The 27,171-nt window shown below is 38.6% G+C and overlaps 1 protein-coding gene across 2 annotated transcripts in view; it reads left to right on the top strand.

Moving 5' to 3' along the window:
* The window catches only part of ephb1 (EPH receptor B1), a 214,898-nt gene that overhangs the window by 58,171 nt on the left and 129,556 nt on the right, over window positions 1–27,171 (top strand). For both annotated transcript variants that reach the window (XM_028472190.1, XM_028472189.1), the window contains exon 2: window positions 8,835–8,899. In XM_028472190.1, the coding sequence (XP_028327991.1) occupies window positions 8,835–8,899 (65 nt within the window). The remainder of the gene's footprint in view (window positions 1–8,834; window positions 8,900–27,171) is intronic.

The following is a 27,171-nucleotide window of genomic DNA, read 5'->3' as shown; positions in this document are numbered from 1 at the left end:
CTTTATCAATTCCTGCTTCTTGATTTGTTTTTTTTTTTTTTTTTTTTTTTTTATAAATTCTTCCTATTGATTCCCAAATAACATGAAAACCCAGTAGTACATGAGTACAGAACAGAATACAAACCTGTTTTATTAAAATAAATATCAGGTTTATTAATATAATCTTAATTATTCACCACTGAGAAGAATAAACAATACTCAAATGACCCAAAATGAGTCCACAAGTTCATTGTGGCTATTGGCTTAGGACACGAATCTGCAACCTAAGAAAATACCTTTTGAATAACTTGAATATATGATAATGTCAGTCAACACATGCTAATTGCTAATTTCTTGCCACATATCAGCATGCATATTTAGCCGGCATGTTGGCAGTTAAATGAATCCTGTCCCACACAATTAAAATGTGTATTTACTTCCTTGATTTAGTTATCCTTCCAGGGATTTAAAACTTAAGGTTAATCAAAGGTACAGGAAAGTTAATGGTCTGTAGATGCTTCAGGAGGTGAAGTAGGAAGGTGGCTGAGTTATTGCATAATGTGATTTATTTTTATGTTGACAAATTTTAATCACAATTTTATTTGGTGTCAAAGTCATTAATCATTAATACCTCTGTAAGAAAAATATATATTTATTTCAATATATTTTTAAAGCTATTGGGAGCCTTTGCAAAGAGTCAAAGAGCCACATTAGGCTCCAGAGCCACAGGTTGCAGACCGCTGGCTTAGGATAATAAAATAATCTCATTTTTAACATTATCACACAACGTTTTCCAGGTGTTTAATTGCTTTTGCCAGCAGCTTGTGTGTGTGGAAATGTTGCGAGTGGAGTACGTTTGTTTATAGTGGCGGCGCAGCCCAGGCAGACTCGACAACGGAATCATTAAAGGGTTTTTGATAGCGATTCCAAAGAATTGTTTTGACTAAGAACTGGTCCCAAACAAAACCGGTTAACGATGGGTATTCCTATCCACAACCCCAATTTGTGACAGCGGAAGCATTCACGCGGTGCCAGTGTCTCTAAAATTTGCAGTTTGTTTGACTTGATAGTCTGCCTTGTATGGGCGGTCTAAACATGCAAATGAAGTCTAGAGCAAATCCAGTAGCCAAATTCTTGAGTGATTTTTTTTTTTCATTCGAAGTCTAGAGCCATTCAGGTGCGCTCTGAACGCAAACACTCTCAGCTCGGACCAAAAAGAGGACGTGTCAAAGATGATATAGAGTGTACAGGATTGTCGGTGGGCAGGATACTGCTACAGCGCTAAACAAAACATCCAAACCCACTTAAAGCACTGCAATTTGTCGCTGTTCCATTGTTGAATGTTGTGAAAGAAGGGACAGAGAAGGCCGAATAATGGATATGATAAGAGATGAGACCCTCCTCTTCTCATTTCTGTTTGTCTGCCTAGAAAAGTCTCTACTCCAGTAGCACCGGCCCCAAGCAATTAGCTCTTTCAACTGCACCAGAGGCCGTTAGGAGCTGACCGATGTATCGGTGATGGACTGAAATCGGTCATATTAATCGGTCAGCTCTAGTTAAAAAGTAGATTACCATTATCTCCCCCATAAAGTTGCTGCTACTGCTTATTGTAGAGAGTCTAAGCTGGAAGGCCAGCTTTAAAAGGCTCAGCCTCCCTAACCAGCACAGGAGCGAGACTCTAGCTGGGTTTCCATTACCGATTTTTTGCTAAATAAAGCGATGTTTCTAAATGTCGCCAAAGTACAATTGCACTATGAACTTGTTTCTATTAAACGTTGTTTTGGGCAGGAGCCTCGTAACTAGTGATAGACCAATACATTGACCAGCCAATATTATTGGACGATTTTTGCATTTTTTACTGCTGCGTTCGCTGATTCGCATTATTTACAGAGAGCAGAAAAATGTTTACTTGTTCTTGTCCTACATCACCTGTTTTTATTATTTGTTAAATATTTTTTTGGTGTCATTCTACCTCAACTTTGTTAATTACAATAAATGTTCCTTTTTTTTTGATTGAGACTCGCACCATTTGTTATCATCATTGCAAAAGTAGTATCGGCTCCAAATATCGGCTTCAAGAAATTGGCAGTTTTGTATCGGTCATCGGTTAAGTCTGATGGAAAAAAATCGGTATTGGCATCGGTAATAAAAATCCATATCTGTCTATCCCTTAATTGTAACTCCCGTGAAATCTCTCTGTCTATGTATAATGTGGCACTCATCATTATAATATCAGTATTATGCTAAGAAATTTCCCAGTCTCCTCTTCTGTCTACAAGTACCGTACTATGTTTTTTCAGCAAAAAGTGGTCATGTGACCAAGTGCCTCTCGTCATGTGACCATGTGCGGAATAAGTGTTTCCATAGCTCTTTTGCGACACATTTCAATCGTGAAACGTCTGAAATTCCTCCTCATGAAAGCGTAAAAAACCTTTAGTGATATTTCAGTTTTTTTTTTAGATTCAGGTTGTTTCTATTACCAGTTTTTTTTTTGCGCTATTTACATTTTGCGCATTTCCAAGAGTAATGGAACTGCGGCTAATCACATCGTTAATCTGAAAGGACAGGATTATTAACACTAACCAAACACGAAAATGTGCACAGAGGATTGTAAAAAACATACTGTACGTAACTACACTGTCTGTGTGTATTTATTGGGGTGCCAAAAAGTAGGTGAGACGTCTCTTCAATATACCCCAAGGAAAAACACTGACTTCCTAGTACAGATCAGTGCATATATTTGTGGGTAGCATGACATCCTTTTTTAGAAGGAAATGATTCCCAACACTCCAACGCTAAAAAAAAAAAAAAAACAGTTGATGAGTGGGGAACGACAAAGAACTAACTCACTCAGGGTGACAGGGTACACCAATCTAGACACTGACACGGTGTGGCAAATGTTTTATTTTTAAAAACATGCCTAATTCTATTTATGCATTGATGCGGGCATTGGAGTCCCATCACACCATTGTCTATTATTTCTGTAAAATGCTCAAATCAGGCAAGTGTATTTTTTGGTCTTCAGGGAGTCTTGGAAATAACATATTTCTTTGATGTATTTTTGTCGGACCATTCTGTATCTTCTATTTAAAACCAAGCCCCTTTTAGTATGACAGACAGCTTTAGTGGCACAGCTTAGAACATTTTCTTTTTTGTTCTTCACCACATCTTTGTCTGAAACAATTGTTTTCTCTGTTCAACACTGTGACTCAATCAGATATCGCCCCCCTTTATTGTCTGACTCCCCCTGAAGCTATGTTCAGCACCAAATACAGTTTTTGATTTTGCTAACTGGTCTCAGCCATATTGGACTTTTACTGGTCCTTCTTCCCAATCCAATCTTTAATCTCTCTGTAAGATTTCCCATGTTGCTGTGGGTGACTGATGTGTGTCTGTGCGAAAAAACTTCAATGCAATTTGTTGAGAAATTCTGCCACGCCGTCAAAAATGTTCCTTTTCTATTCATATTTCCCCTAAGTAGATGGCTGATTGGTTTGGGAGATGCAGCATCTTTCAATCTTGTTTGTTTGTCACTTTGTTTTCAGTCACGTATTAGGATGCCAGACTCCGCAGGCTTGCCATGGGGTTTCATCATTGTTAAGGGCTCGCTCATTTCAATCCTCATGATTTCTTGTCTTGTCTTCTTCTTCCTCTATATCTTTTACCATCTTCTCCTCTTAAACTCAGATAGTTATTCTGACCCAGGGAAAAGATGAATACCACTTAAATAATAGTGACGTTTATCTTCTATCAGTCTGTGGTTACGATCATAGAGGTAAGGTGGTCCTACAGCTGACTAGCCAGCATCTACATGGTCTCATTGAATTACAAAGTGTATCTGCATCCTTAACAGGAGGACACAGAGGGCGGAGCTAATCATAGATAAATGGAAAAGATGGAGATAGGAATGTAAATGCACAGAGAATTGGTCTCTATATTGACGAAGAAGCCAGAAACCTTGAGAGAGGCAAATGTGCTATCGACCAGCTGCATAACAATCATATAGACAGAGCCATAAAAAGATAAGGTACGTTTGCAGCCATGTTAAATGACAAAAAAGAATTGCATGAAAACTACCAGAATATTTAGATATTGGCCAGTTAATTTATGCAGCTTGTTCTTCAGTAAACGCCCCTCTCTTCAGATGTACATTAGAGACGTTGCAAGTAATATGTAATCATGCATGTTGGTGAGATGTATCATGCGACTGCTTGGTGACGTGTAATTGTGCAAAGAGAGCTGCCTTATCGATCCTTAACGCAGAGCCCCATCAATGTTTAATGCAGTTTCTTTCAGTCATTTATTTTCCACTCATCCCCCCCTTACAGCCCCACAGTCTTTTAAAACAGCCCCACCATTTGGGTATTGATCCATCACTATCTGCTAATAAGAATGTGCTGTTCTTTCTTGGTTTTAATGCTGTAGATTCTTGTATGACTCCTGACGTTTGCCTCTATTTTTTGGTTTTGTATCTGTTGAATTGAACCTTACACTAGAGGTGATTCCTCCAGAGGAGGGCGCTTGTCCACATAAAACCAACTATTTTTTAAAGTAGATTAATGTGTTTTGTTCTAATGTGGGGCAATTTGAGCAATAATATAAGTAACTATAAGTAACATGGCTTCCTTCATTCATCATTTTAGCAGTTTATGCATTTAAATGTATTAAACATAAAAATCGCAAATAGAATCGGAATCGCCATATTGGTCCAAAAAATCTCAATTAGGTTTTTAGTCAAAATCGTGCAGCCTGACCTTACACTAAACAAACACGCATCTGGCGAACAAATAAAAGTAGCTAATATTCTGTAATGTAGTCACAATACATCTGGACACAAGACTTGCAGCTTTTTTTAAAACTCATTTTACGCCACCAACACTGACATCTACAAGCTATTGTTTCCCGACCGATTAATGAGCAACTGTTACATACTGACCATTACGCTGTCTAATAATTTTGCCATATACTGAACAGCTAGTGAACCTGACTGTGCTTAATTTATTAGAGCTTGAAAGTGGAGATGACATGGCAAGACTTCAGGCAACCCTCCAAACATGTGCAACTGCAGCTTGGTATTGTCTTTTCTTGTCTTTTAAATTATAAGTGAGTAAGACTGATATGTTCCGGAAAGTCATTCTCTTTACAAGGGTTTCATGGCTTTTGCTTAATGAGTAACCAAATGTTAAGCACAAGCAATCTACTGACAAGGAAGGGAAACGATAATGCAAACCTGTTGAAAGGCTTTTTGCAAAAAGTTGTATAGATGCATCTTCAGACATTTCTTTAAAGCTTTTGTGTTCCTAAATTTAGGAGTTTTGTTTTGTTATCTGAACAAAGGAATTTACACGATACTGTATCACAGCCTAATTACGCTCCCTACTGCCACCTACTGATATGGAGGAATATTTAATTTCTCAACTGACAAATTCAATTTAATTCAATTCAACTGTATTTGTATAGCGCAATTTACAACAAAATATAACATTCAAAATAAGAAAGAGGAAAACCCAACATGATCCACATGAACAAGCATTTAGCGACAGTGGGATATAAACAACTCCCTTTTAACTGGAAGAAATCTCCAGGCAGAAGCAAGCTTCAGAGGTGGCAAGCCATCTGCTTCGACTGGTTGGGGTTAGTGGACAGAAGGACCAACAGAACAGGATAGAGAGATAGAACATCAGAGTAACTCAGACTAGTTGAGTCATGAACCACAGATCAGGAACTGCCATCATCAGCTTCACGACATCTGAAACAGAGCAGAAAGAGAAGGGTGAGGAGAAGGCACTGACTGCAGAAAAACATGATACATTATTATCAAGTCAACCTGCCTTGGCCTTGGGCCTCAATTCCAGTGGCCTGGTCAATACTTATTATAAAGGTGACAAATCTCTTCTCGTTTATCGGTAAGCTAGCAGCCACTCCAAGGTCTGTAAATGCAAACCGTTCACAGACGAGCCCATGTCCGCTCTCGAGGTTAGGTTATGTTATGAAATATACCTCGAACTGATGCAATTTGTACAATTTGGCAGTTTAACATGGTATTGCCAGTGGTCTCATCTCTCACGGCATATTGTAGTGCTAGAGTATTGTGATATAAAAAAAAAGCCCTTAAGCATTTCCTCTTCTAATTTTCAAATGGAGTTTTCTAATCGATGCGAGTAACCCATTTTGAAAATGAACTCTTCTAATCCACTCATGATTTAATGTATAATTGGTTTGCCATAAGAGCTCATTAAATCTTGCCCACTTGCACAAACCCAAGGGACACTTTGTGAATCCCCTGCGGGAGTGGACAGGTGTGCACGCTGTGGCATGACGGCTGTTTGAGTCCCGCATTGTTTTTAATCACCACCCAGCACGGCCCATTTACTCGTCTATTACTAGAATATTCTACTAATGGTAATTATTAGGTCATGTGACACAGCTCATTCACCCCACCCATTGGCCTCTTTCACCTTGTTTGTTTTTTCATTCTGATTGACCTACGTTTGATTCCCCCCACGTTCCCTTTTAAAAGAAAATGGAATATGGCCAACCGAGTGGTTAAGTGATTGACTAAAAGCTGCCGTGATTTCCCCTGAGAAAGGCCCAACAATGCTGTTTTGGCACCGAGGGCTGTTTCATGCTCCTATATCCCCAGCTGACAGCAAGTCGTAAGAGCGTAAAGGCAGGAGCTGACTGAAATTAGACATAGCAAATCCAATCTCCAGGAAAATGAAATGCCTAAATGGAAGGTAGGTGTGGACAAGCCTGTCACTTAAGGTGTCCGCTGTGTGAGCTGGCCAAGGCATGTGCACGGGTGCACAGGATAGTTTGTCCCAGTAACTGATGATTGAGAAAAGCTTCTATTCTTCCAGCCATAGGCTTGTCACTCATCTGTACTTACATCAGTGTACTTGTCTTTAGGGATGTTGCGATACAACTTTTTCATTTCCAATATGATACCGATATTGATCCGATATCAGCATGAATCATACATACTTTTTTAAAAAAATGTAACTTTACTTAATTTAATTAAAAAAAAAATTTCTCTCTCTCTCTCTCTGTCTCTCTCTCTCTCTCTCTCTCTCTCTCTCTGTCTCTCTCTCTCTCTCTCTGTCTCTCTCTCTCTCTCTCTCTCGCTCTCTTTCTGTTCTTTTATAAAAAAAATAATAATTACTTATTTTGTAGTATGGAATGTTAGAAAAGGCTTGATCAAGTGATGTTACTCAGAGAACAATAGTCAACAACAGTGGGTATGATACAAATTGCCCCCTTTATTATTACGGTTACATAATTTTTGACCTTCAACATAATATCTACAGTATTCTACAATTGAATAAATAGAAGAAAAAAATGAATTGAAAAAAACAAACAAAAAAATCCTAAAATCCAGAAATTTTAATCCGATATTCATTTTCAGGTCAATATCGGACCGATATCGATATTGGATTGGGACACCCCTACCTGTCTTTTTCACCCTTTTCAGACAGACTCAAGTCCTTCACCATTTAAAATGATCTCAAAATTACAAAAAATTAAGTGACTTGTGAAGATTTTGCTGCTGATGTGTGCATCATCTTTTGAGGGGATGAGGAGGAATCTTCTGGAGAGCTATAGGAGGGGCAGCATTGAGTCTTTGCATTTATTCAGTAACACGTGTGGGATGTGCTAGCCAACTGTTTGCTGTGAAAGTGGATTATGTCCAAGTCGACACCAGCAACAACATTCCCTTTGAACGCTGCAGCCCTCACCCGCCCCATGTCTACTCCCAGGCATATCGTTCACTCTACTGTCTTTGACTCTATTTCTTTGGGTGCAGCAAACACAGTGGAGGGTATGTTGTGGCAGAAGGCAATAAAAAAGAAAAATATGTCCTGGTTCACTCTCTGTAAGATGAAGAGTATTAGGTAGAGAATAAACTGTCGGTTGCAGGGGAAATTAGGAATCTATCATCTCAGTGGTAAGGCCAACATGTCACTCTGTCCATCACTCGATAAATCTTTGCGTGAAAGAGCGGGAGGCAGGAGAGATCAGTGGTTTGTGATAACTGCCATATTTCTCTCATCCTTCATCCAGCTGGTTATCAGGTTTCAGCATCCTAACGTGCCAACAAGGCAGATAATATTCAACGCAGGGTTGGTAAACTTTGTCGAAGATCCGTCAGACTTTATTGTCAACCTTATACTTGTGGAAAAACTTTGATACTGTTTTTTTTAAATATGTTGAAATTGGCAAACGCTTAATTGTATAATTTGATTAGATTGGATGTTATTAAAAGATTTCATCACTATTTCTGTGGTTGTGATAAAAACCCTACAGTAGAACGCCGCTTCTCTCCTATGTAGAAATAAGGTGTTAAGTAACATTCAGTGGAAAGATCACACATTTTAGATAATTGTGGTATGAAAAAGCTGGCGTTTCAGGGTATATCCTAACTAAAAATAAACCTACAGATCCTCAAAGTGCTTCCTCTTATGTATACGGCAATGTCTTGTGTTACACAATGTACAAACCCACGGTTTTCCTCTTTTTCTTTTCAAATCGTAGCATATCATGCAAATATACGTGTACACAAACAAAGGCAGGATGTATGTACTGTACCTTTATTCTCACAACACAGCACAAAGCTCAATGTCAAACAGTATGACAGAAAAATAGACATCCTCCCCAGGAATAGGCCCAGCATTTGGATCCAAATCTCTGGTGAGGTAGCGATGGATGAATCACTGCTGAATTACTGTTCATTGTTGATAATATCGAATGATCACTGGTGCTTGAATACAATTCTGCTCAGTAAAATGATGCCCCAAAATAGCTTTTGTCAAATAAAAGTTTCTTCTCACTGTTTATCTCTCTTTTCTTTGCTGCAGAGACTGTGATGGACACTCGGGTGGCCACAGCCGAACTGGGCTGGACAGCATATCCCAATTCAGGGGTGAGTTGGTATCATAAGCACTTTAAATGGATAACTTTTTAAAAAGAGAATATAAGATTAAAGTCAAATTCCTTGTGTTGCTGCAAAAACCAAGGCAGGAAAGCAGAAAGGATAAGAATATGGACTTAAGTGCCCGATGGAGCTCCCATTTTGGGTATTATTTTCTCTATGTCCCATTTCATAATGACTTAATAACATAATGGGTCCATGTGAGCCTCAGAACAGAGTACCTTAGATGCTGTAAATGGAGACTGGGATACCACGGACATGATGATACTGTGGTGATATATTTATGCAGGAAAGTGGGTTGATATGGGGAAGGAGGAGAAAGAAATGGATAAACTTTAAGCTTTCCAGATTTAAAAGGAAACTCTTTTCAACCTTTATTTGTTCGTGAATACATTGCAGGACCGAAAAAAGAAGAAAGTGTCCAATCATCAGACTAGGTTTTATGTTTGATTATTCTTTCTCCCTTTTCATAAATCATCTTATCAAGTGTAATACTGGCTCAATGTGCTCTTGTATCTTAGAGTTTTAAGACCTTGTTCTTGGTGCTGTAATTCAATAATTCAATGAAAAGCTCCAGGACACATAAAGATCTGTCTAGTGCCAAACAGCACAGACAATGATTGTTTCCTCCATCTTCTACTTCTTTGAGTATTTACAAGCCTTTTTATTCACTTATAAAGGGACCCTTTATTGCTACTGAACTGAGCACTGTAGCACATTTATATTGTTTTCCCTCAAAAGAGTACTAGACTTAAAAACAGCCAAGTTCAGTTTAAAAACCTTGCTTGACCTTCGATTTATTGGTACCTACTGTATATGAAATGGATAGAGCCATCATACTGTCCCCTAACCTTTTTAAAAACAGCCTCTATTCATTTATGCCAATAGTTGAAGGCCTCTATACCATGATGTTTTATATAGAATATATGGATAAACCCATTTCACTATAGTGTACAGGCAACGCCACACAGAAGGACCAGCATAGAGGCTCTTGTTGGTGAAACCATCCTTCAATCATTTCACAGTCGCTGTTTTTTGTTGTTGTTTGTTCTCCCTTTCCTTTTTTTAGCAAAATTCAATGCATGTTGATATTTTATTATGATTACCTAAACATGTATATTTTCATTCATCTATCAACCCAAAAATGAAAAGCCTTGATTGAATATAAGACATTTCTATCAAACCAACTCAGTACACGCATGAGCTGTTCTATTTCTTACCTTGGATGTTCAGCACGCCCTCCAGGTACGCTGAGCCTTTAGCCTTGGTCGAGCGTTAAAGGTTCAGGGAGGAAAATCCTGCTGTTGGGTGAATACTATCTTACTGCTCGCTAACAAATCTTGTTTTTGCTTTGCGGTTGTTTTCACCTTGTGTTGAGAGATGTGGCATGATTGAAGAAAAAAAAAATAGTGCAAGTATAAAACTCTTGCTTTCTGACTTTGTCCATTATGCAGATATATGATTTAACAAACTTGTTTTTTTTTTCTTTTCACAAAGATAACTTAACAATTTGTTTAAAATAATTGTAATTGTCAGCTAGAAATATACATTATATCTTACAGAGACATGTGTATAGTTTAAAGGGACAGTATTCTGAAAAATTGACTGTATAATGGTTTTGCTACAGTGATATACATCTCTTTAGCCTCATTCAGAGGGACCAAAGTTGAAAAAGTTCTGTTTCCTCCCTCCCTTGTTATTCCACATTTTGTAAAAAGTCAACTCCAAACGGGCTAGTTGGATTTTTCTGCGTTTTGATGTCATAATGCGGAAACTCCTCCTCATGACAATCCTGGCTCCTCCTACCCTAAAAGAATGTGAGCTCCTCCCTCTCAAACTACCTCACAGCTAAAACTAACACTGCGGTTTTAATATAGAATATACATTATACTTTATTGTCATATATGTAAAGCTCCATCCACATTTTGTGTTCTCTGCATTTAACTTCTCCTTGAGGAGCAGTCGGCAGCAACCGTGTAGCACCAGGGAGTAGTTCCACTTTTAGTAACCGTTTATACTGCCTTGTATTGCCTTTGACAAGATCTGAAGTGTTTGTGACCCAATGCAATGCAGCGGTTTTGACAAACAAACGATTATCATCTTAAATGCACTATTCCTGTGGTTAGGAGAGGAGAGGGGGAGAAGAAATGGACTTAGCAGCTGCCGCACACACACCCTGAAGCAGCGCTGAGACGGATTCACAATCATAATAGCAATAGCCACTTAATTAGCCATGTGTTTTACTGTAATGTGCAGTTTTTGTTAAAAACAATAATTAGAGCATGTGGATAGCAAAAGACAATCCTGATCTCCCTTGCAAGAGCGAGGCATGAAGTGTGCGTCTACAGACACGTCCACTAATGCATTTGCATGAAGGCCCCAAAACAGCCTGTTTTTAGAAGTGTCATTAAAGGGACTTTTCCTGAAAACAGGCGAGTTTGGGAAAATAAACCCTAAATACTATGTTGTTGGGGTTCTTAAAACAAATGGAGATGGGTGAAAAATAGCATGACACTGGTTTCACTGCTGTACATATTTTCACTTTTATATGGCTAAAAAGAATTAGATAGAAGATGGATGGATGGATAAGTCTGTTCTCTTATACACACTGAACAGGATAAAACATCAGTTGTACTGTTGCTGTGGAATTTAACACACCTCATTAATTTATTTTGTAACTTCTCCTTCAGGAGTTCATAACTAGAGCATTTGTGTGCCCAGTTGTGCATTTGCCTGAGCTGAGGGGTTAATTTTGAAGGATTACAGAAGCAGTGTCATTAGTTCCGGTGGTGTAAACATGAGGACATAGGCGTGAACCGTGCAGATTTATTACTGGATGGCAGAATGCAAAGGCACACTTGTGCAAGGCTCAGCAGATAATCAATCAAGTGTACACAGAAGACAATAATGCAATATGGTTACAGAACATATATATCCATAGCCTGTAATTGAGTGTTTTTTTTTTTCCCCCTCTCTCACCTGCGACTTTTTCCTTTTCTTGCTGTGATCTCCTTTCAAATATGTCAGTAGTCTCTTTCCTCTTTCTCTTCATAATCCCTCCCTATACCGTCTTCCTATGCACACACACTGACAAATACACATGCCAATGGAAGCACAACACACAAATTAGCCTGTATTATAACGCTTTTCAAGTGACACTGATCAAATAAAGTCTTCATCAAAGAAAGATTGGAAAAAAACCCCAAAAAAAAAACATTTCTTATGATGTGTGTTATAAAGAGTGGATGGGTTAAGATATTTTTAACTGAATATGTTTTTAAATAATTACAAAAAAATGAGAGTAATCAACGCTATATAAAGTAAGATCTTTTGTCACATAGCATTTTTTTAAAACTGGAAGACAAAGGAATTTCTTTAGGGAGACAAGCTTTAGATGCACTGAGATCAGAAGGACAAAAGTCATTATACATTATCATCTGATCAAATTTCCAAAAAAAAAACCTCTGACGCATCAAACCTTAAGTTGACAGCCAACACCCATGGGCTCTACTCAGCAGTGGGCTAATAGAATGTAAAAAAAAAAAAAAGAGCTAACTGATGCTTAGAAAGCAGTCGACGGCTAAGAGATGATATCAAAGCATTTCCTGCATGCCAAACTCTGCCGTCGAAAACATCACTTAGAAAGTGTTGAAAACTTTTGGATCAAACTTTGAGGTGAACTCTAACTATAGCTGAAGTTAGTTCTGTTGATAAAAGCACAGTTTTCCCTTTTACTTTCACACGTAATTTTGCAACTACTAATAAAAGCAAGAAAGGTCTGTGTTCGTGTGTGTGCGCGTGTGTATGGAGCAAATATTTCCCTGACGCGGGTGCCTGTTCTACCTGAAACTTTGTCAACGGCTTCCAAATACCCCAAGTGCGTGCATCCGTTATTTTGGAGTAATTTGGTCATTTCCAAATGTCAGTTTTAATTTTATTTCACCTGGACGGCACATTCAAGTTTGCCCAGAAGTGAAACCTATTCAGCTTTTGACCTCAGTGTGAGGGGGCGCTAGCGCACCATCTATATCTATTTCACTGCACAGCACTCTGGTGTGTGCCATAGCCAATCACAGTGGCGAGCTAGAGTCACGTGTGCATCCAGAGCCAATTGCTCGCTGAAGACCTGAAGTAGCATCAGACTTGCTCGCAGGCAAACGAGTGAGAAAGAGGATAGTTTAAGGCTGTTTCACACAGTTTTGAGCTCCTGTGGACTTCTCTTTTGAAGAAAACATACTTTTTGACTGTTCCTTATTTGAGGTTTACGTTTCAAAATGTTTATTTTAATGTTTGTTTGACCGTTCGCTACTTAGACCAGACAAACGGGACCCGGAAGTCAAATTTCTCCACGGATACGGCATTATAAACGCTGATATTTTCACCAAGTTCCAAATAACCAAATGCGCACCTTGGAGGTACATGCTGAACGCACACAGAGCCGTTTAGAGAGAGAGTTGCGACAACGGCAGAGTTCCCGGAAGTTTCAAATAGTTCCTGCGGCTGCTGATGCGGGTGCGTGTGTGAGAGAAGATGGAGAGAGTCCCACATGGCAACGCATGTGTGAAACACAAACACACACACAATCTCAAAACTCACCCCACCACACATAATGTATTTATTATAAAAATATACTAAATGAGTAAAATAAAACAAAAAACTAAACAATATTTATACAAAAAGTACACAAAACGACAACAGAAATGCACAAAAATATACAAAATGAAAACATATATTACAGAAAAATACACCTAACGACAAGAAAAATATGAAAATGACTCAAAGAAACACCAAAACTAAATGTTTATACAAAAAATACACTAAAATGATGACAGAAATACACAACACTGCACCAAAAAAAAGATACAAAATACACAAAATGACTCCAGAATCACATTACAATGGCAACAAAACAATAATTATACAAAAAAAATGCACAAAAAGACAACAGAACGATACAAAAAATACACAAAATGACTCCAAAAAACACACATTACAGAAAAATACACCAAACGAAAAAAAATATAAAAATTAGTAAGATTTATCATCCGCATGTCCCATAGAATTAAACCAGGGAAATTGCACATGCTACTTTATTTTGCACCCGCAAATATTGTGTACTCCTTTATAAACACTACATAGTACAGAGTATGCTACAGCTCTTTGTACATTCAACCTTCAAACCACATACTTATTTGGCCATAATTAATTCCGACCGGCACTGTACTAGTTTGTATTAAAAGCAGATGCAATTTATGTAAATAAAAACAAAACAAAACTTTTGACAATAAAAACATTCAATAAACGTTATGAAAAGTGTTCTTGTTAAATGGTTAATGACTGAAATAAACATTTCTGTTCAGTCAATGTTCCTTCAGTGTGCTTTAGGCTAAGAAAAATGGACCGTGGCTAGATCTAAATGTTTATGCAAGGCAGGGTACACCCTGGATGGATTGCTAATCCAGCACAGGGCTAACAGGCAGACAATCCTATTGAGCTGGTGGAGAAGTGTTACTGAGGAAAACTCCCACACCCTCAGGGAGAACATACGAACTCTGCCTCAGAAAGATCTGGGATGTAGCAAACTCCTGTTTTGAAGTGAATCTAACCCCCACTACACAGACGCCTGATTCTTCACATACTATAATGAATATTTTATATTTGTCATCACTGATTCAAGGCATGATGAGAAGGAAGCAATTCACATTACTGACATCTCAGTGGAAGCTAAAGCTTCTGCTATCTCACTGTTCAGACATTGTTATCTAGTATCCTGCTTGATTCCCCCCAAACGCTGTGGTTTTCCTGTGTGAAGAGGGTAAACACTGTTTTATGATATTGGACACCATAAGGAAATGACACATTTAAGCATTTGTACTAGAAATATTTATAGAGAAGTGACAAAAATAAACTCAAGAACAATGTTAGTTAGAGCAGTGTTTCTCAAAAAGGGGTACGTGTACCCCTACGGGTACGCAATGGCACTACAAGGGGTACTTGAGTGAGAGAGGAAAATTATCAACTGAAAGCATTAAAAATGGGTTTTCATGATGTTAGTTTTAGTTAAAAATGATAATGATATTAATTATTACCAGCAACTCACTAAACAACAACAAAAACACACAAAATAAAAGAAAAAATAGACTGAATAATAAAAATATCAGACAAACAAAATACACATGCACTATATGAAAAAAATGTGCTACCAGCAGCACACAAAACGTCAACAAAGACACAATAATGAGGATAAAATACACAAAATTACTACATAATACACAAAAATAACAGCGAAACATACAAAACGACATAAGAAAACAACCAAACGACACCAAAAACACACACACCAATGATTTAAATAATACCAACAACACTCAAAATAAGAGGAAAATATACAGAATAATGAAACAAACAATAACCAAATACACAAAATGACCCCAAAAACACACAAAATTATGATCGAAATGATTTTCATTTGAACATGAACTGAAACTATACAGGAATCAGTCTTGGAAATGACCGGAAGTGATAAAAAACTATAGATTTAGTACTATTCAGGAAGCAGTAAATACTGTGTATTTACAAAATGAGATTCTTTAAAATGTGTGTTATCACTCATTTGCATTATCATTATGCTCTATAGTTGTTTTTTTCACAGAATTCTCAGCAAAATGTTGTAGTTGAACAAAGGGGGGTACTTGGATTCAATAGCTAGAGAAAGGGGGTACTTCAGCCAACAAAGTTTTGAGAACCACTGATTTAGAAAAAGGGTCAAAGAAGGAAAAAATTGTCCCTATTTTGTAAGAAGACACAAATTTGAAGATGCAAATTGATTTCAATTATATAAGATATGAACGAATCCAACCTATGGGTTAGAAAACCAGTAGCATAATTTTCCCCATTACACAAGCATTTGCTCGACTACTGTGCTTGTTTGATGGTCCTCTTTCTAAGTATTATAGATAATCGCCTCTCGTCCTCTGACCATCCAATAACCTCCCTGTTTGTTAACAAGTTGCTGTTTGACAAACAAATGAGCAAATGTCACAGCTGAATCAGCTGTATTTGACTGTGGGAGCCTTTATGTTTGTGACTTCAGTTTTCAGAGTAAAACACACTTTGCCACAGTTCCTCAGATTAGCCATTTGCATTATGATTTGGCAGATCTAAAGTACACTTGCTTTTTGATTACTTGGAACAATGCTACACTCACATCGCACCAATTGTATTTCTTTTACCAAGTGAGAGTTTGGCTCTACCAAGAATTGATGAAAACCAGAATTTACAAAAAGGGGAATACATTATGAAACTAAATCAATTATCATTAGTTTATTGAAATGGTCAGATTTCTTGCTTAAATCTGCTGTGAAATTCTTGGAATGGGAAGAGTTTCATTTGGGGACGGAGCTTAGAAGCAAGCTTTCGACGCAAACTTTCGACGCAAGCTTTCGACGCAAACTTTTGACGCAAGCTTTCGATGCAAGCGTTTGGTGTGAACGCACCATAAAGGCGCGTTCACACCAAACGCGTCGAAAGCATCGAAAGCGGCATGTGTACATTCACAATATATGGTGGACGCGCTTCTTGGAGGTCCCGCTCCTGTGCGGCGCGTTTTCAAGCTTTTTGCGCAGCGGACGCTTTCGACGTGCGTCCGGCTTCTCCAACGCGGCCGACACTGGAGTTTGGATGTTGAACTTTTGGGGCATATCGCGGCACGTCAACCAATCAGGAGCGTTCCCCAACTGTGACGTATTCAGAATAATGAGAATAGTGCCTGCAGTTGGTGTCCTGGTAGGAGATGCGAGCACCGATGCTGGTCAGCAGGGTCATCAAACTGGGCACGGGATTGACGGAAAATAGCGCTGAAAGCGACTCTCGTCTGAGCGCAGCTCTGGTGAATCCAGAAACGACGCCGAGGTCCCAAACTTTATTCTCCATTCAACCTCACTTCTCTATAGCCCCCCTAAATCTTTGTGCACACACTGAGTCACACCAACCACACCGACCAGAAACACCGCCTTCTCAATACAATACTGTTCCCCACCACTTCACAGTCACTGGGTGAATTATGAACGTAACTGATCGCCACAATGTCATCCATTGTATGAACACCACCGGCAACAGAGAAGCCCCTCCCCTCAACACGCTGTGTACCGAGCATCTTCGACGCTGGTGACAAGCGTCTGTACTCAGTGAGCACAAGCGTCCAACTACGGGTGAGGCACAGTTTTGACGCCTGAAACGCGTTGGTGTGAAACGTACATTAGGCAGTGAGTCACGGATAATAGTGGCAGCAACAAGAAAAAGAAGTGTGCTTGTGGTGTTTGGGGGCTGAAAGGGGGATACAGGATCAGGAGGGGGCTCGGGAGGGATTAGAGGGAATGGAGTGAGAGAGGGTTAAGGGATCAATTGTGTGGAGAATGGGACCAAGAAAAGCAACCCTGTTGCGCTGCAACATTACAGCTGTGGTGTTTAGAAGAAATCCTGGGTTAACTCCAGGAGGTCACAAAATAGAGTGCAGGTTTTAAGGTGAGATCTTTGGAGGAGGGGAGAGGGTGGTGTGTGTTGCAACAGTTTGTGATGGCCGTGCTGTCAAGGGGGGGTTAAAAGTAGATATAAGTTGATGAAAGAGTGACAGTGTGGAAGATGGATTTTTGGGGACGGTTGTGGACTGAAAAGCTTGGTGATCTGCAGCATGAAAATGACAAATGTACTAATAGTGGTAAATTTAGAATGGATTTAATACCATCTTGGCCATTTTGTGCTTTGCTAGGCAGCACACCATTATAAAAGCAAGGGTACAATCCAAAGCAATATAAAACACAGCAAGTTTTAAAATATACAGTATAATAAAGGCTTGCAAACAAACCTAAAAGCAATAAACAAAAAAAAAAACATCTTAGAATACAGGACCAGGACAAAAACCGAAGCTAACACTTGCAAATGAAAATAATAGGAAAAACAACTCAATGCAAATGTGCAACACAAATTCCCCAAATTAAATCACAACAAGAAATCACAGGAAATACAGACGTGCATTGCAAATCTAGTATACGCAACAAACAGAAAAACGAACACTGAGAAAAAGTGTGGTGAAGAAAAGGATAGCATTCCCAATTAGATGCAAATACAAAAACTCAGTGAAGTGCAGTAAAACAGTGAATAGCACTGACAATGTGAGAATGACTCCCAGGATAGGACGAATATGTGATAAACGGCTACAAGGACATGCAAGTTATTCCGACTCATTCCATCTGTAGTGAGTTTTATCTGGAAATGTAGGCTGTGTGACATGAAGCATGTCCCACTGTGGATTTTACTCATCACGTCATATATCTTTGAAAATGACTGAGAAACTTTGCAAATAATGAAGCAAATGAAAAAAAAAACAACCAGCTCGATTTAGCCGGTGGTCATTTGACCTTTTCCTCTTCCTGCTGTTTTGAACAACAATGGATATAGTGCATTTAGTCCTTTTATACAATACAATAAACTGTTAAGAACAATACTAATAGCTCTGTGGACTAACACAGTGGTTCTCAAACATTTATAGCTCAAGTAACCCTTTCTCTTATTTCTGAATCCCACTTTGTCTGTCTACAACATTTTGTTCAGAAAACTATTTAAAAAACAACTATAGAGCATAATGATAGAATCAACAAGTGATAACAGACATGGTAAAGAATCTTATTTTGTAAATAAGTGAAAAGAATTTATATATATATGAAAAACCCGGACGCCATCTTTGTAGTCATTTATATTGTTCGAGACAGAAGAGGTAAAAACAGGCATACACTTTCATATTTTTTTATATATATATATATATATACATATTTATTTGGTTTTTTTTTTTTTAATGCATTTTAGTTGAAACTATATTTATATTTCACAAAGTGAAAGTATAGAATACAATTGTTTAGGATTGTTTTTTTTACTTATATAAAAAAATATAATTAAAAAACTTCAGAAATCTATTTAATTTTTTCATATATTTCAGGCCACCCCGTGTCAACTCTAGGCGACCGCACATGGGATCCCGACCCCAATGTTGAAAACCACTGATTTAGTGGCTCCTGAATAGATTTTTTTCTATAGTTTTATCATTTTCTGCCATCTCACGCCTGGGGTGGGACCAAGACTGATATTTTATTTGTTAATTTTCCTCTCTCTCTCTCTCTCTCTCTCTCTCTCTCTCTCTCTACCCCCTGCAGTGCCATTGCGTACCCCTAAGGGTACACATACCCCATTTGAGATACACTGGACTAACACACCCTAATCAGCCCTCTCACCAATTTGCCACCTCTTTATTTAAGGGCACACACGCACACACGATTCCAATATTATATAAATATCAGAAGCATCCAGTTACAAAGCTTTTTATATCGGGGCAAATTTTTCAACATTCACCCCAAAAGTTAACTGTAACCGACTGCATTTAATAGGGTTTCATTGTCCATCAGACTTTTGACATTTTAGTCAAATTAGGTGAAATAGTGTGAAAGAAATGATATTTAATTGGAAATGTAACTTTTCAGCTGGTGTCACCTCTCACTATCTCTCACAAGGTGGATCAGTAACTGTATTTTGCAAAATACAGAATATATACAGTACATTTACTAACACTTGTTCCTGTTGCCTTTAAGCCACTGATTTTGTCTGTGAGTTTCAAAGGACATTGTCTGCACTGTTTTTAATGGCACTGTTTACTGCGGATGAACATTTACAAAGTGCATTTGTCATTGGGACATAGAAAGTGAGAAACAAAGAGAATCCTTCCCTGTTTGTTTGTATTACCCTCACTCATCTCTCCACACATGGTCTTGTGTGTGCCCAGGCATAAACTCAAGTGTTTGAGAGTGTTGTTGTTTATTTACACTGGCATACGTGAGGCCGCACTCGGGGAGAGGCCTTTCCTGAACGTGCCTTTCCACCTTCCTCGCTGTGTCCCCGGCATCTGCCAGAGCTGCTATAGAATGTAACTGGACAGGTGTCGGCACACACTCAGCGATTCCTAAAGAGCATGGACAGATCCATAACGGCTATTTCGCCATCTGTTAACCAGACTCAATACGCCTCAATTATTCATACTCTGAAACGGTCTTGAGGCAGGAGCTCGCTGTGCAGAAGAGAACACAGGAGGAGAAACCAAATTAGGGAAAGATAATGAAGAAAAAGATTGAAAGTAAGTGCAGATTGTGGAACATGGGATCATGTCGCCCAGTAACATGAATCAGCATTAATCAATGAATGAATGTCAAACAGAAAATAATAAGAAAAACAGCAGTGTTAATTTTCTTGACTAAACCATGTTGGTTGACTACATTTTTTCAGTGCAATAACGAGACTATGACTAATAAGAAAAATACTACAAATGAAACTTATATGAAAATATAATATATTAAACTCACTGACTGCCAAAGACGTCTATAGACATGAATTGTGTTTTCGGCTGGGGTTGCTAGGAGCTCTCCTAACTTGTACCATGATGTAGTGACCAACTGGTGACATGTAGGTGGCAGCAGGGCACCTTTAGATGAGAGATCACCCATGTTGGGCAGAGCTCAGAGGGAGAGGAAAGGAGTTTGCAAGAGAGAAAATGGCGCTACAAGAGTTGATGATGAAGTTCCCCACTATCTCACAGCAGCACACACTCGACCAGAGCATGTGTGGGACTAAGTGAGAGAATACGATCAAAAAAACGGGGCAAGTGGTGAGGACTCAGCATGTCCGAGATGAGAAGGAAGTAGGTGTGTGGAGAATGACGGGGGAGAGACCTGGAGGACGGCCAAAATTCAGTAAGCAAACATTCAAGGCAATGGTTTGAAACCAGTTATTTAGACACTGTATCTATGCACACGGTGTTACATTTTGCCATCAAAAGCCCAGTCTCAGTGTTGTTTTGTAGTTTAATAGAAGGAAACCAATGTTGAGGTGTCCCTAAAGCAACAAAAAAAAATGCTTCAAAGTCACTAATAGGATTTTTCAGAAAAAGCTGTTTTTCTCAGCTTTTTGTCACAACTGGTGATTTGTGTGAAACTTGCCTCTACTCAACTGCTGATTACAGAAGAACGAAACAAGCTAGAAACTGATAAAACTAAAGAGTCTAATCTTTCAGAATCTGGTTTCAGATTTCAGATTGTCATAGTACAAAATATTCTGTGGGTCTTAAAAATCAGTGAAAATCATCTAAAATGCCTGGCAATGTGGGGTTAACTGCTCTGAAAAGGGCTGGCAGTGAACTAATATTTCACATGGGGGAAAATCCAATCAGAACTGAATTGATCATATGGTCTTATGCATAATTGATAAATGGTAAATTAATCTTTAAAAAGTGCATACAATTGTATGCTTTATAAATGAGTCAGCTCTATGGTGGCCTAGTGGTTAAGGGCAGTGGGCTTATAATCGTTGGATTGCCAGTTTGAGTCTCACCCGGGCCAACACTGGAGAGGCACCAGGGCACCTCTCGAGCACTGCCGAGGTGCCCTTGAGCAAGGCACCAAACCCCAACACTGCTCTGGTGCGCTCCCTTCATTGTAAAAAGCAGCCCCACTCATCGCATCTCTCAATTAATGCATGTCCACAGGTTCTGTTTGTGAACCCCAATTACCCTTCAGCTATTAAAGCGAAGGTACTAAAATGATTTTCTTTAATTAAAAAAAAAAATAAAATCTAATCATATAGTATATTGTAAAGGTAATTGTAAAAAAATTCTATGTCTGCGCCTTAAAATTAATTATTTTAGTTAATAAAACCCTGGAAGACAAATCTTGGTGGTCACCCCCTCCAGCTCCAATCACAGGATTTAGAGAATGGAGGGGTGAGCAGAGCCCATGAAGGAGCCTCCTCATTGGCTGCTGCAATATACGTATATAGTGAAGCGCGTGCACTTGTTTTCAGTCTTGGACTAACTTTGGACGCGTAAGTGGCTGTTTTCCTTCTAGCCAGGTAATCTATTGTTCCATTTTTCTATATTTTGTGTGCATCGTTTGCGTGGCGACGTGTTTTACCGGTAGTGCACGTTCAGCTTTCGTGCGCAATGAGACGAGGAGGGATTATCAGAGTGGGGGGCGGTTTTTTACGGTTCAAATTCAGCCACGCCCCTCTGTCATGGTTCAAGAATCAGGTAGTGCAGCTTTAACAAAGTATTTCAAAATTTAAAAAATAAATAAAAGAAGATTACAACTTACAGTTGAATTTTAGTGAAAAAGAAAACTTTCATCAAAATTAACTCTGAAAAATGCTAACCACCATTACAGTGGCTGGGGGGTGGGGACCAGTGCAAATAGTGGTTACATGATTGCAGTTCTAATCTGCCTTCCCGACAGTTTAACGCTGACGATGGCACACACACACACACACACACACACACACACACACACACACACACACACACACACACACACACACACACACACACAGTAGCTGTAAGGGAAACAGTGCAGTTTAAGCAATGTAGTGTTCCTCATCATTGTATGTGTAATCAGCATTGGCTTTGCATTAAACACGTGCACAAAGTGGTTGATTTTCAACTGCTTGTGTGCCATACAGAGCACACCATTTGAATAAAACACATTTACAGCCTCACAGGCATACGTACATCCCAATCTAACAGAGTTTGATTGCGTTCCACCACCAGTCAACTCCTACCTGTTAATTAATAAAGCGACAAAATAACATTCCTCATTAATTTGACAGTTTTTGAACAATTCAAGAAAAATGAAACAATAACAAACTGATAATCTTAACATAATGCAATACATTCTTCCTGCAAAAGAGATACACATTACTTATTCTTCTTCTTTTTTGGTTATTGGTGTGTTGCAAATAACTTAAAATGGGTTCATCCATTAATGTGTCACGCATGAAAGCAGACGTGGGCAACTGTGGTCCTCGGTTTAATTTATTTCAAGAAGTTGGAAGGAATACAAAGCTCGATATAATATGTAAAATACACTCCAAAACACACACACAACAGCCAAATGCACAAAATACAATATATATATATGTATAAATACAGAAAGGACAACAAAGACAGACACAACAGCCACTGAAACAAAATAATTACAAAATCACAAAAAACACACTCAGAAAATGACAAGAAAATACAGAAAACAACAAAACTGCAGAAAAATGACCCAAAAAATTTACATATCGCTGACAAAAATGCATAAAATGACAGAAAAATACACATATTTACAACAGGAACATAAAAATAACAAAAACACACACATAATGACTCTAAAAGCACACAAAATGGCTAAATACTGACAAACCATCAAACCACACAGAAAAAAAAAACATTTAAAACCATTTTTTCTCCTTGTGTTAATGTTGACACGAATGTTCATCATGTGGCCCTCGGATCAGATAAAATCACAGTTTTGTGACCCCCCCCTGTGATAAAGAGTTGCCCATTCCTGCATTAAATGATATGATAATACAAATTACTCATTTATTTTACAGTTATTTATAGTCTTTCATTCACAACTTCTGTCAGTTAAGTCTAATGGCAGTGGAAAATAAATAGTTGGAAATAAAGTAAACCCCAAAGATTAGAAATAACTTCAAAATAATATTAACACAGTTATGTTACAAAAAACTGCTTTTTTGTGTCTAAGGAAAAGGTGTTAATGCTAATAACAGGGTTTCTATTCTCTGCTGTCCAAATGTTTAACAAAATAGTTTTTTCCTACCCCGTAAAAAAAAGGTTGCGATAAGGAGGATGGAATCTAATTCTATGCCAGCTGGAATTTTCTCTGTCTCACATTGGTCGTTGATATAGTGTTATCTGATATCCTCAAATATTCATACCGTGGAAGACTGACAGGCAGTGGGTCAGAGGTTACACAAGAGAAAATGGGAGGGAAAAGTAAAGTGAGAAATCGGAAAGGGTAAAGGCAGAAAGGATGATCTGGCCTTGATTGAGTGAAGATAATAAGAGTCAGAAAGAGTTGTGGGAAATCAAGGTGAGGATGAGTGAGAAGAAGTGAAAGAGAGCTAAAGGTGAACTCTGAACTCTTAGAGCTTGAGCTGAAATAGAATGAGAGGAGGACAAAAATGGGGAGCGAGGCTGAGTTTATTTGTGAGGCCAGGTGAGAGGAGCGCATTTAAGCTTATGCATATGCCATACATGCACAAACTGCACAAAGGAATATAGATACACCAAGCATGTGCACGTTTAAAACAATGCCCCATCAAATTCCTCATGAAATAAAACTGGATGTGCACACTGGTCCCAATATGTTGTCTGATATGGTCATACCAGTAAGAGACTTGTTTTGTTTAACTTCCATTGTTATTGGAGGCAATATTAGGTTTGTGACCTGATTGCAGAATTTGCCCTGGGCCTATGACTGATGTCCATGCCCAGCATGGAGACTGGATTAGTGAGACAATAAATCACTATTATTACAGCCACTGGTTTGTCCTTATGCTGCATTGCAGTGTGTCCACAGTTTTCAACACCTCTGGGTGCGTTCTTTGCACATCTGTGTGTAAGTTACGGTATTTGATAAACTTGTATTAACATTTCCATGACATTTATTACAGTTGCTTGTAAGGATGCACCGATTTCCCCTTGCACATGAAACCGATCTTTTCTGACAATTTTTTTTCTACCTCCGCATATGTCGAGCATAAAGTCAGCCACTGTCTCCTTCTGCTGTGACATGACTGACAGACTTGCCTACCAGGTCATGTGTGCACGTGCGTGCATGCCCATGCCTCTGCTGCATAGGATAACAACAACAGTCACGGAGGGTCGGAGGCACGGTGAGCTTAGCATGTCCGCAGTTCGGCAGTAGTACCCAAAAAAAGAGATCAAAGGATCACAATTTGTATTTCTTATGCGGAAATAAGTCCTGGTGGAGCTGCAAACAAAATGCTACCTCATTCATCATAATGGCGCATTCACCCCAAACACATTGAAAGCGGCAGGTGTACATTCACAAAATATGGTGGACACGCTTCTAGGGAGCGTTGGAGGTTCCGCTGAGCATCCCACGCCTCCTGTGCAGCGCATTTTGAAGCTTCTTGCGCGGCGGACGCTTTTGACATGCGTCCGGCGCCTCCAACGTGGCCGATACTGGAGTTGGGATTCTTGAACATTTGGGGCATATTGCGGCGCGTTGACCAATCAGGAGCGTTCCCCAACCATGATGTATTCAGAATAATGAGATATAAGAAAAAAAGAGAAGCCCCTCCCTTAAACGCTCGTCCCAAGCATCTTCAACGCTGGTGACAAGCGTCTGTATTCAATGAGCACAAGCGTCACAAACTATGCATGTGAGGCACGATTTTGACGCCCAATTGCATTTGAACGTACCATTAGACGCCGCTACACCGCTGAGTGTGGAGCATTTGAAGTTAGAAATTAAGCTAATGCTAAAGCTAACAGAGCAAAACAGCCAGTGGACTGCTGTTAGAGCTTATGAACAGTGAAAAGAGCAAAGCGACTATGAAGAAAACGATGGAGTTAATGGCTTTGTACATGAATAAAAAGCTTCTACTAATGAACAAGTGATTGTAGTAAGTGTGAGAACAACTAACCTGTGCCATATTCATTCTGTCATTACACGTTGACTTATGAAAATGTTGCACATGATGCACTTTATTATTTTTTAGAATGTTTTAGGAGCTCTTATCTTGTAAACTGTTGCAGATTATTTTTTAGATTGATTTAACATTTAGATATCCACAAAGATGATGCCATTTTGATTTTTTATTTTGATTTTTGCATGACAAGGAAACCTAAAACTCAGGACAATTTATGGTGGTTTAAGGTTGTTTTTTTTTGGTTGTCCTGTAGATTATTATTTATCATCTACGCCCAAAACTTGTGATTTCTTGATTTGTAAACCAAAATACTGCTGTTCACTTTATTTTTTGGCTGAAACCAGGTCTGCAGAGTAACCTGTTGGACAAGTTTAGTTTGTTTTTAAAATGTGAAAAATGAAAGTCTAAAGAACGTCATATAATTTAGTATTTTGGACAGCAATGTTCTAAACTTTTAATTTATATTTGAGATAACTACCTCATGTGCAGTTAAAAACAACATGTAGTATGTTTTTCGTGGATATTGCTCAATGTTTGACAAAAAATAAATCAGTGCACCACTAGTTGATTGACATTAACTGCCATTAGCGATTGCTGCATCACAACTTGATGTTGTAAGTTCACACCTTTATCTTTCTGTAGACAGTTTGCATGTGTATTTCCTTGTGTGCATTGTTTGTTTCTTCTTTCCTTGCACGGTTGGCAAGACATGTTTTGCTAGTGTCTGTTACACAGAGTAGAGTTTCCTGAGTTTGGATTTTTTTTTCTTGAAAAACAACAATTTTCCCTTTAAAAAAGACATGTCGCTACCATATATATGTATATAGATATATATATATATATATATTTTTTTTTTTTTCATCAAAAATAAATAGAACAACAAGATACTTGGTACTTTTTTGAAGAACTGTAGAGAGAGACTTACGTGCGTGCGACTGATCTTGTCTGTACCCCAGGACTTGCTGTACCTGCTTTTTCAGCAGTCCTACAGAGTTGGCAGCATTAGTTGTAAATCCTCCCAATCCCTTCATTCCTCCTCTTCATCCTTTCATCCGCACTCTTTCCATGTCCTTTTCCCCTTTCAGTTCTTTTTTGTGCTTCATTGTGTCTCTTTTTTTTCTCAATTTTCAGCCAACTACAAACCTCATTGACTTTGTATTTGGAAGCAGGAATTATCAAATTCCACACTTATAGGAAAGTATAGAAGTCCCTTGTTGTATCTCAGAATCTTGATACTGTTTAGTTTTTTCGGTCCACTTGAAGTACTTTTTGTGGTTTGCTCCTAGACCGCCTCAACTTAAAACCACACAAGCCCTTCCTAGTGCCAAAGTGTCAAGTTCTCCTTTTTTCCTGCCTTTTCAAATACCTTTTCCTCTTGTTCCCTCAGACCAGGTGGTGACATTCATTTCACTTCACCATTTTTTTTCCCTCTCTTGACCACTTGAATTATTCAAGCTCTTACCTTTAAAATTCTATAGGCTGTCAATATGAATTTGTCTCCTTTTTATTTATTCATACACTCCCTACCCAAGTCATCTGTAACATGTTCTCCACACGTTGCAGGAAATGTGTGCTTGTAAATATTGAAGTCTATTTTACTATTTAACTTCATACAAACCATACCAAGTATCTACCGGTAGTATCGAGCTTTAACTGAAGCAACTCTGTAAAATATGTATTAAAAGGACATTTTCTAAAGGACATTCCCAGCT

This window comes from Gouania willdenowi, chromosome 17 (genome assembly GCF_900634775.1).
Source record: "Gouania willdenowi chromosome 17, fGouWil2.1, whole genome shotgun sequence".
Classification (NCBI taxonomy): Eukaryota; Metazoa; Chordata; class Actinopteri; order Blenniiformes; family Gobiesocidae; genus Gouania; species Gouania willdenowi.
Note: the sequence above shows the minus strand (reverse complement) of the source record. Positions and strands in the feature narration are given on the sequence as shown.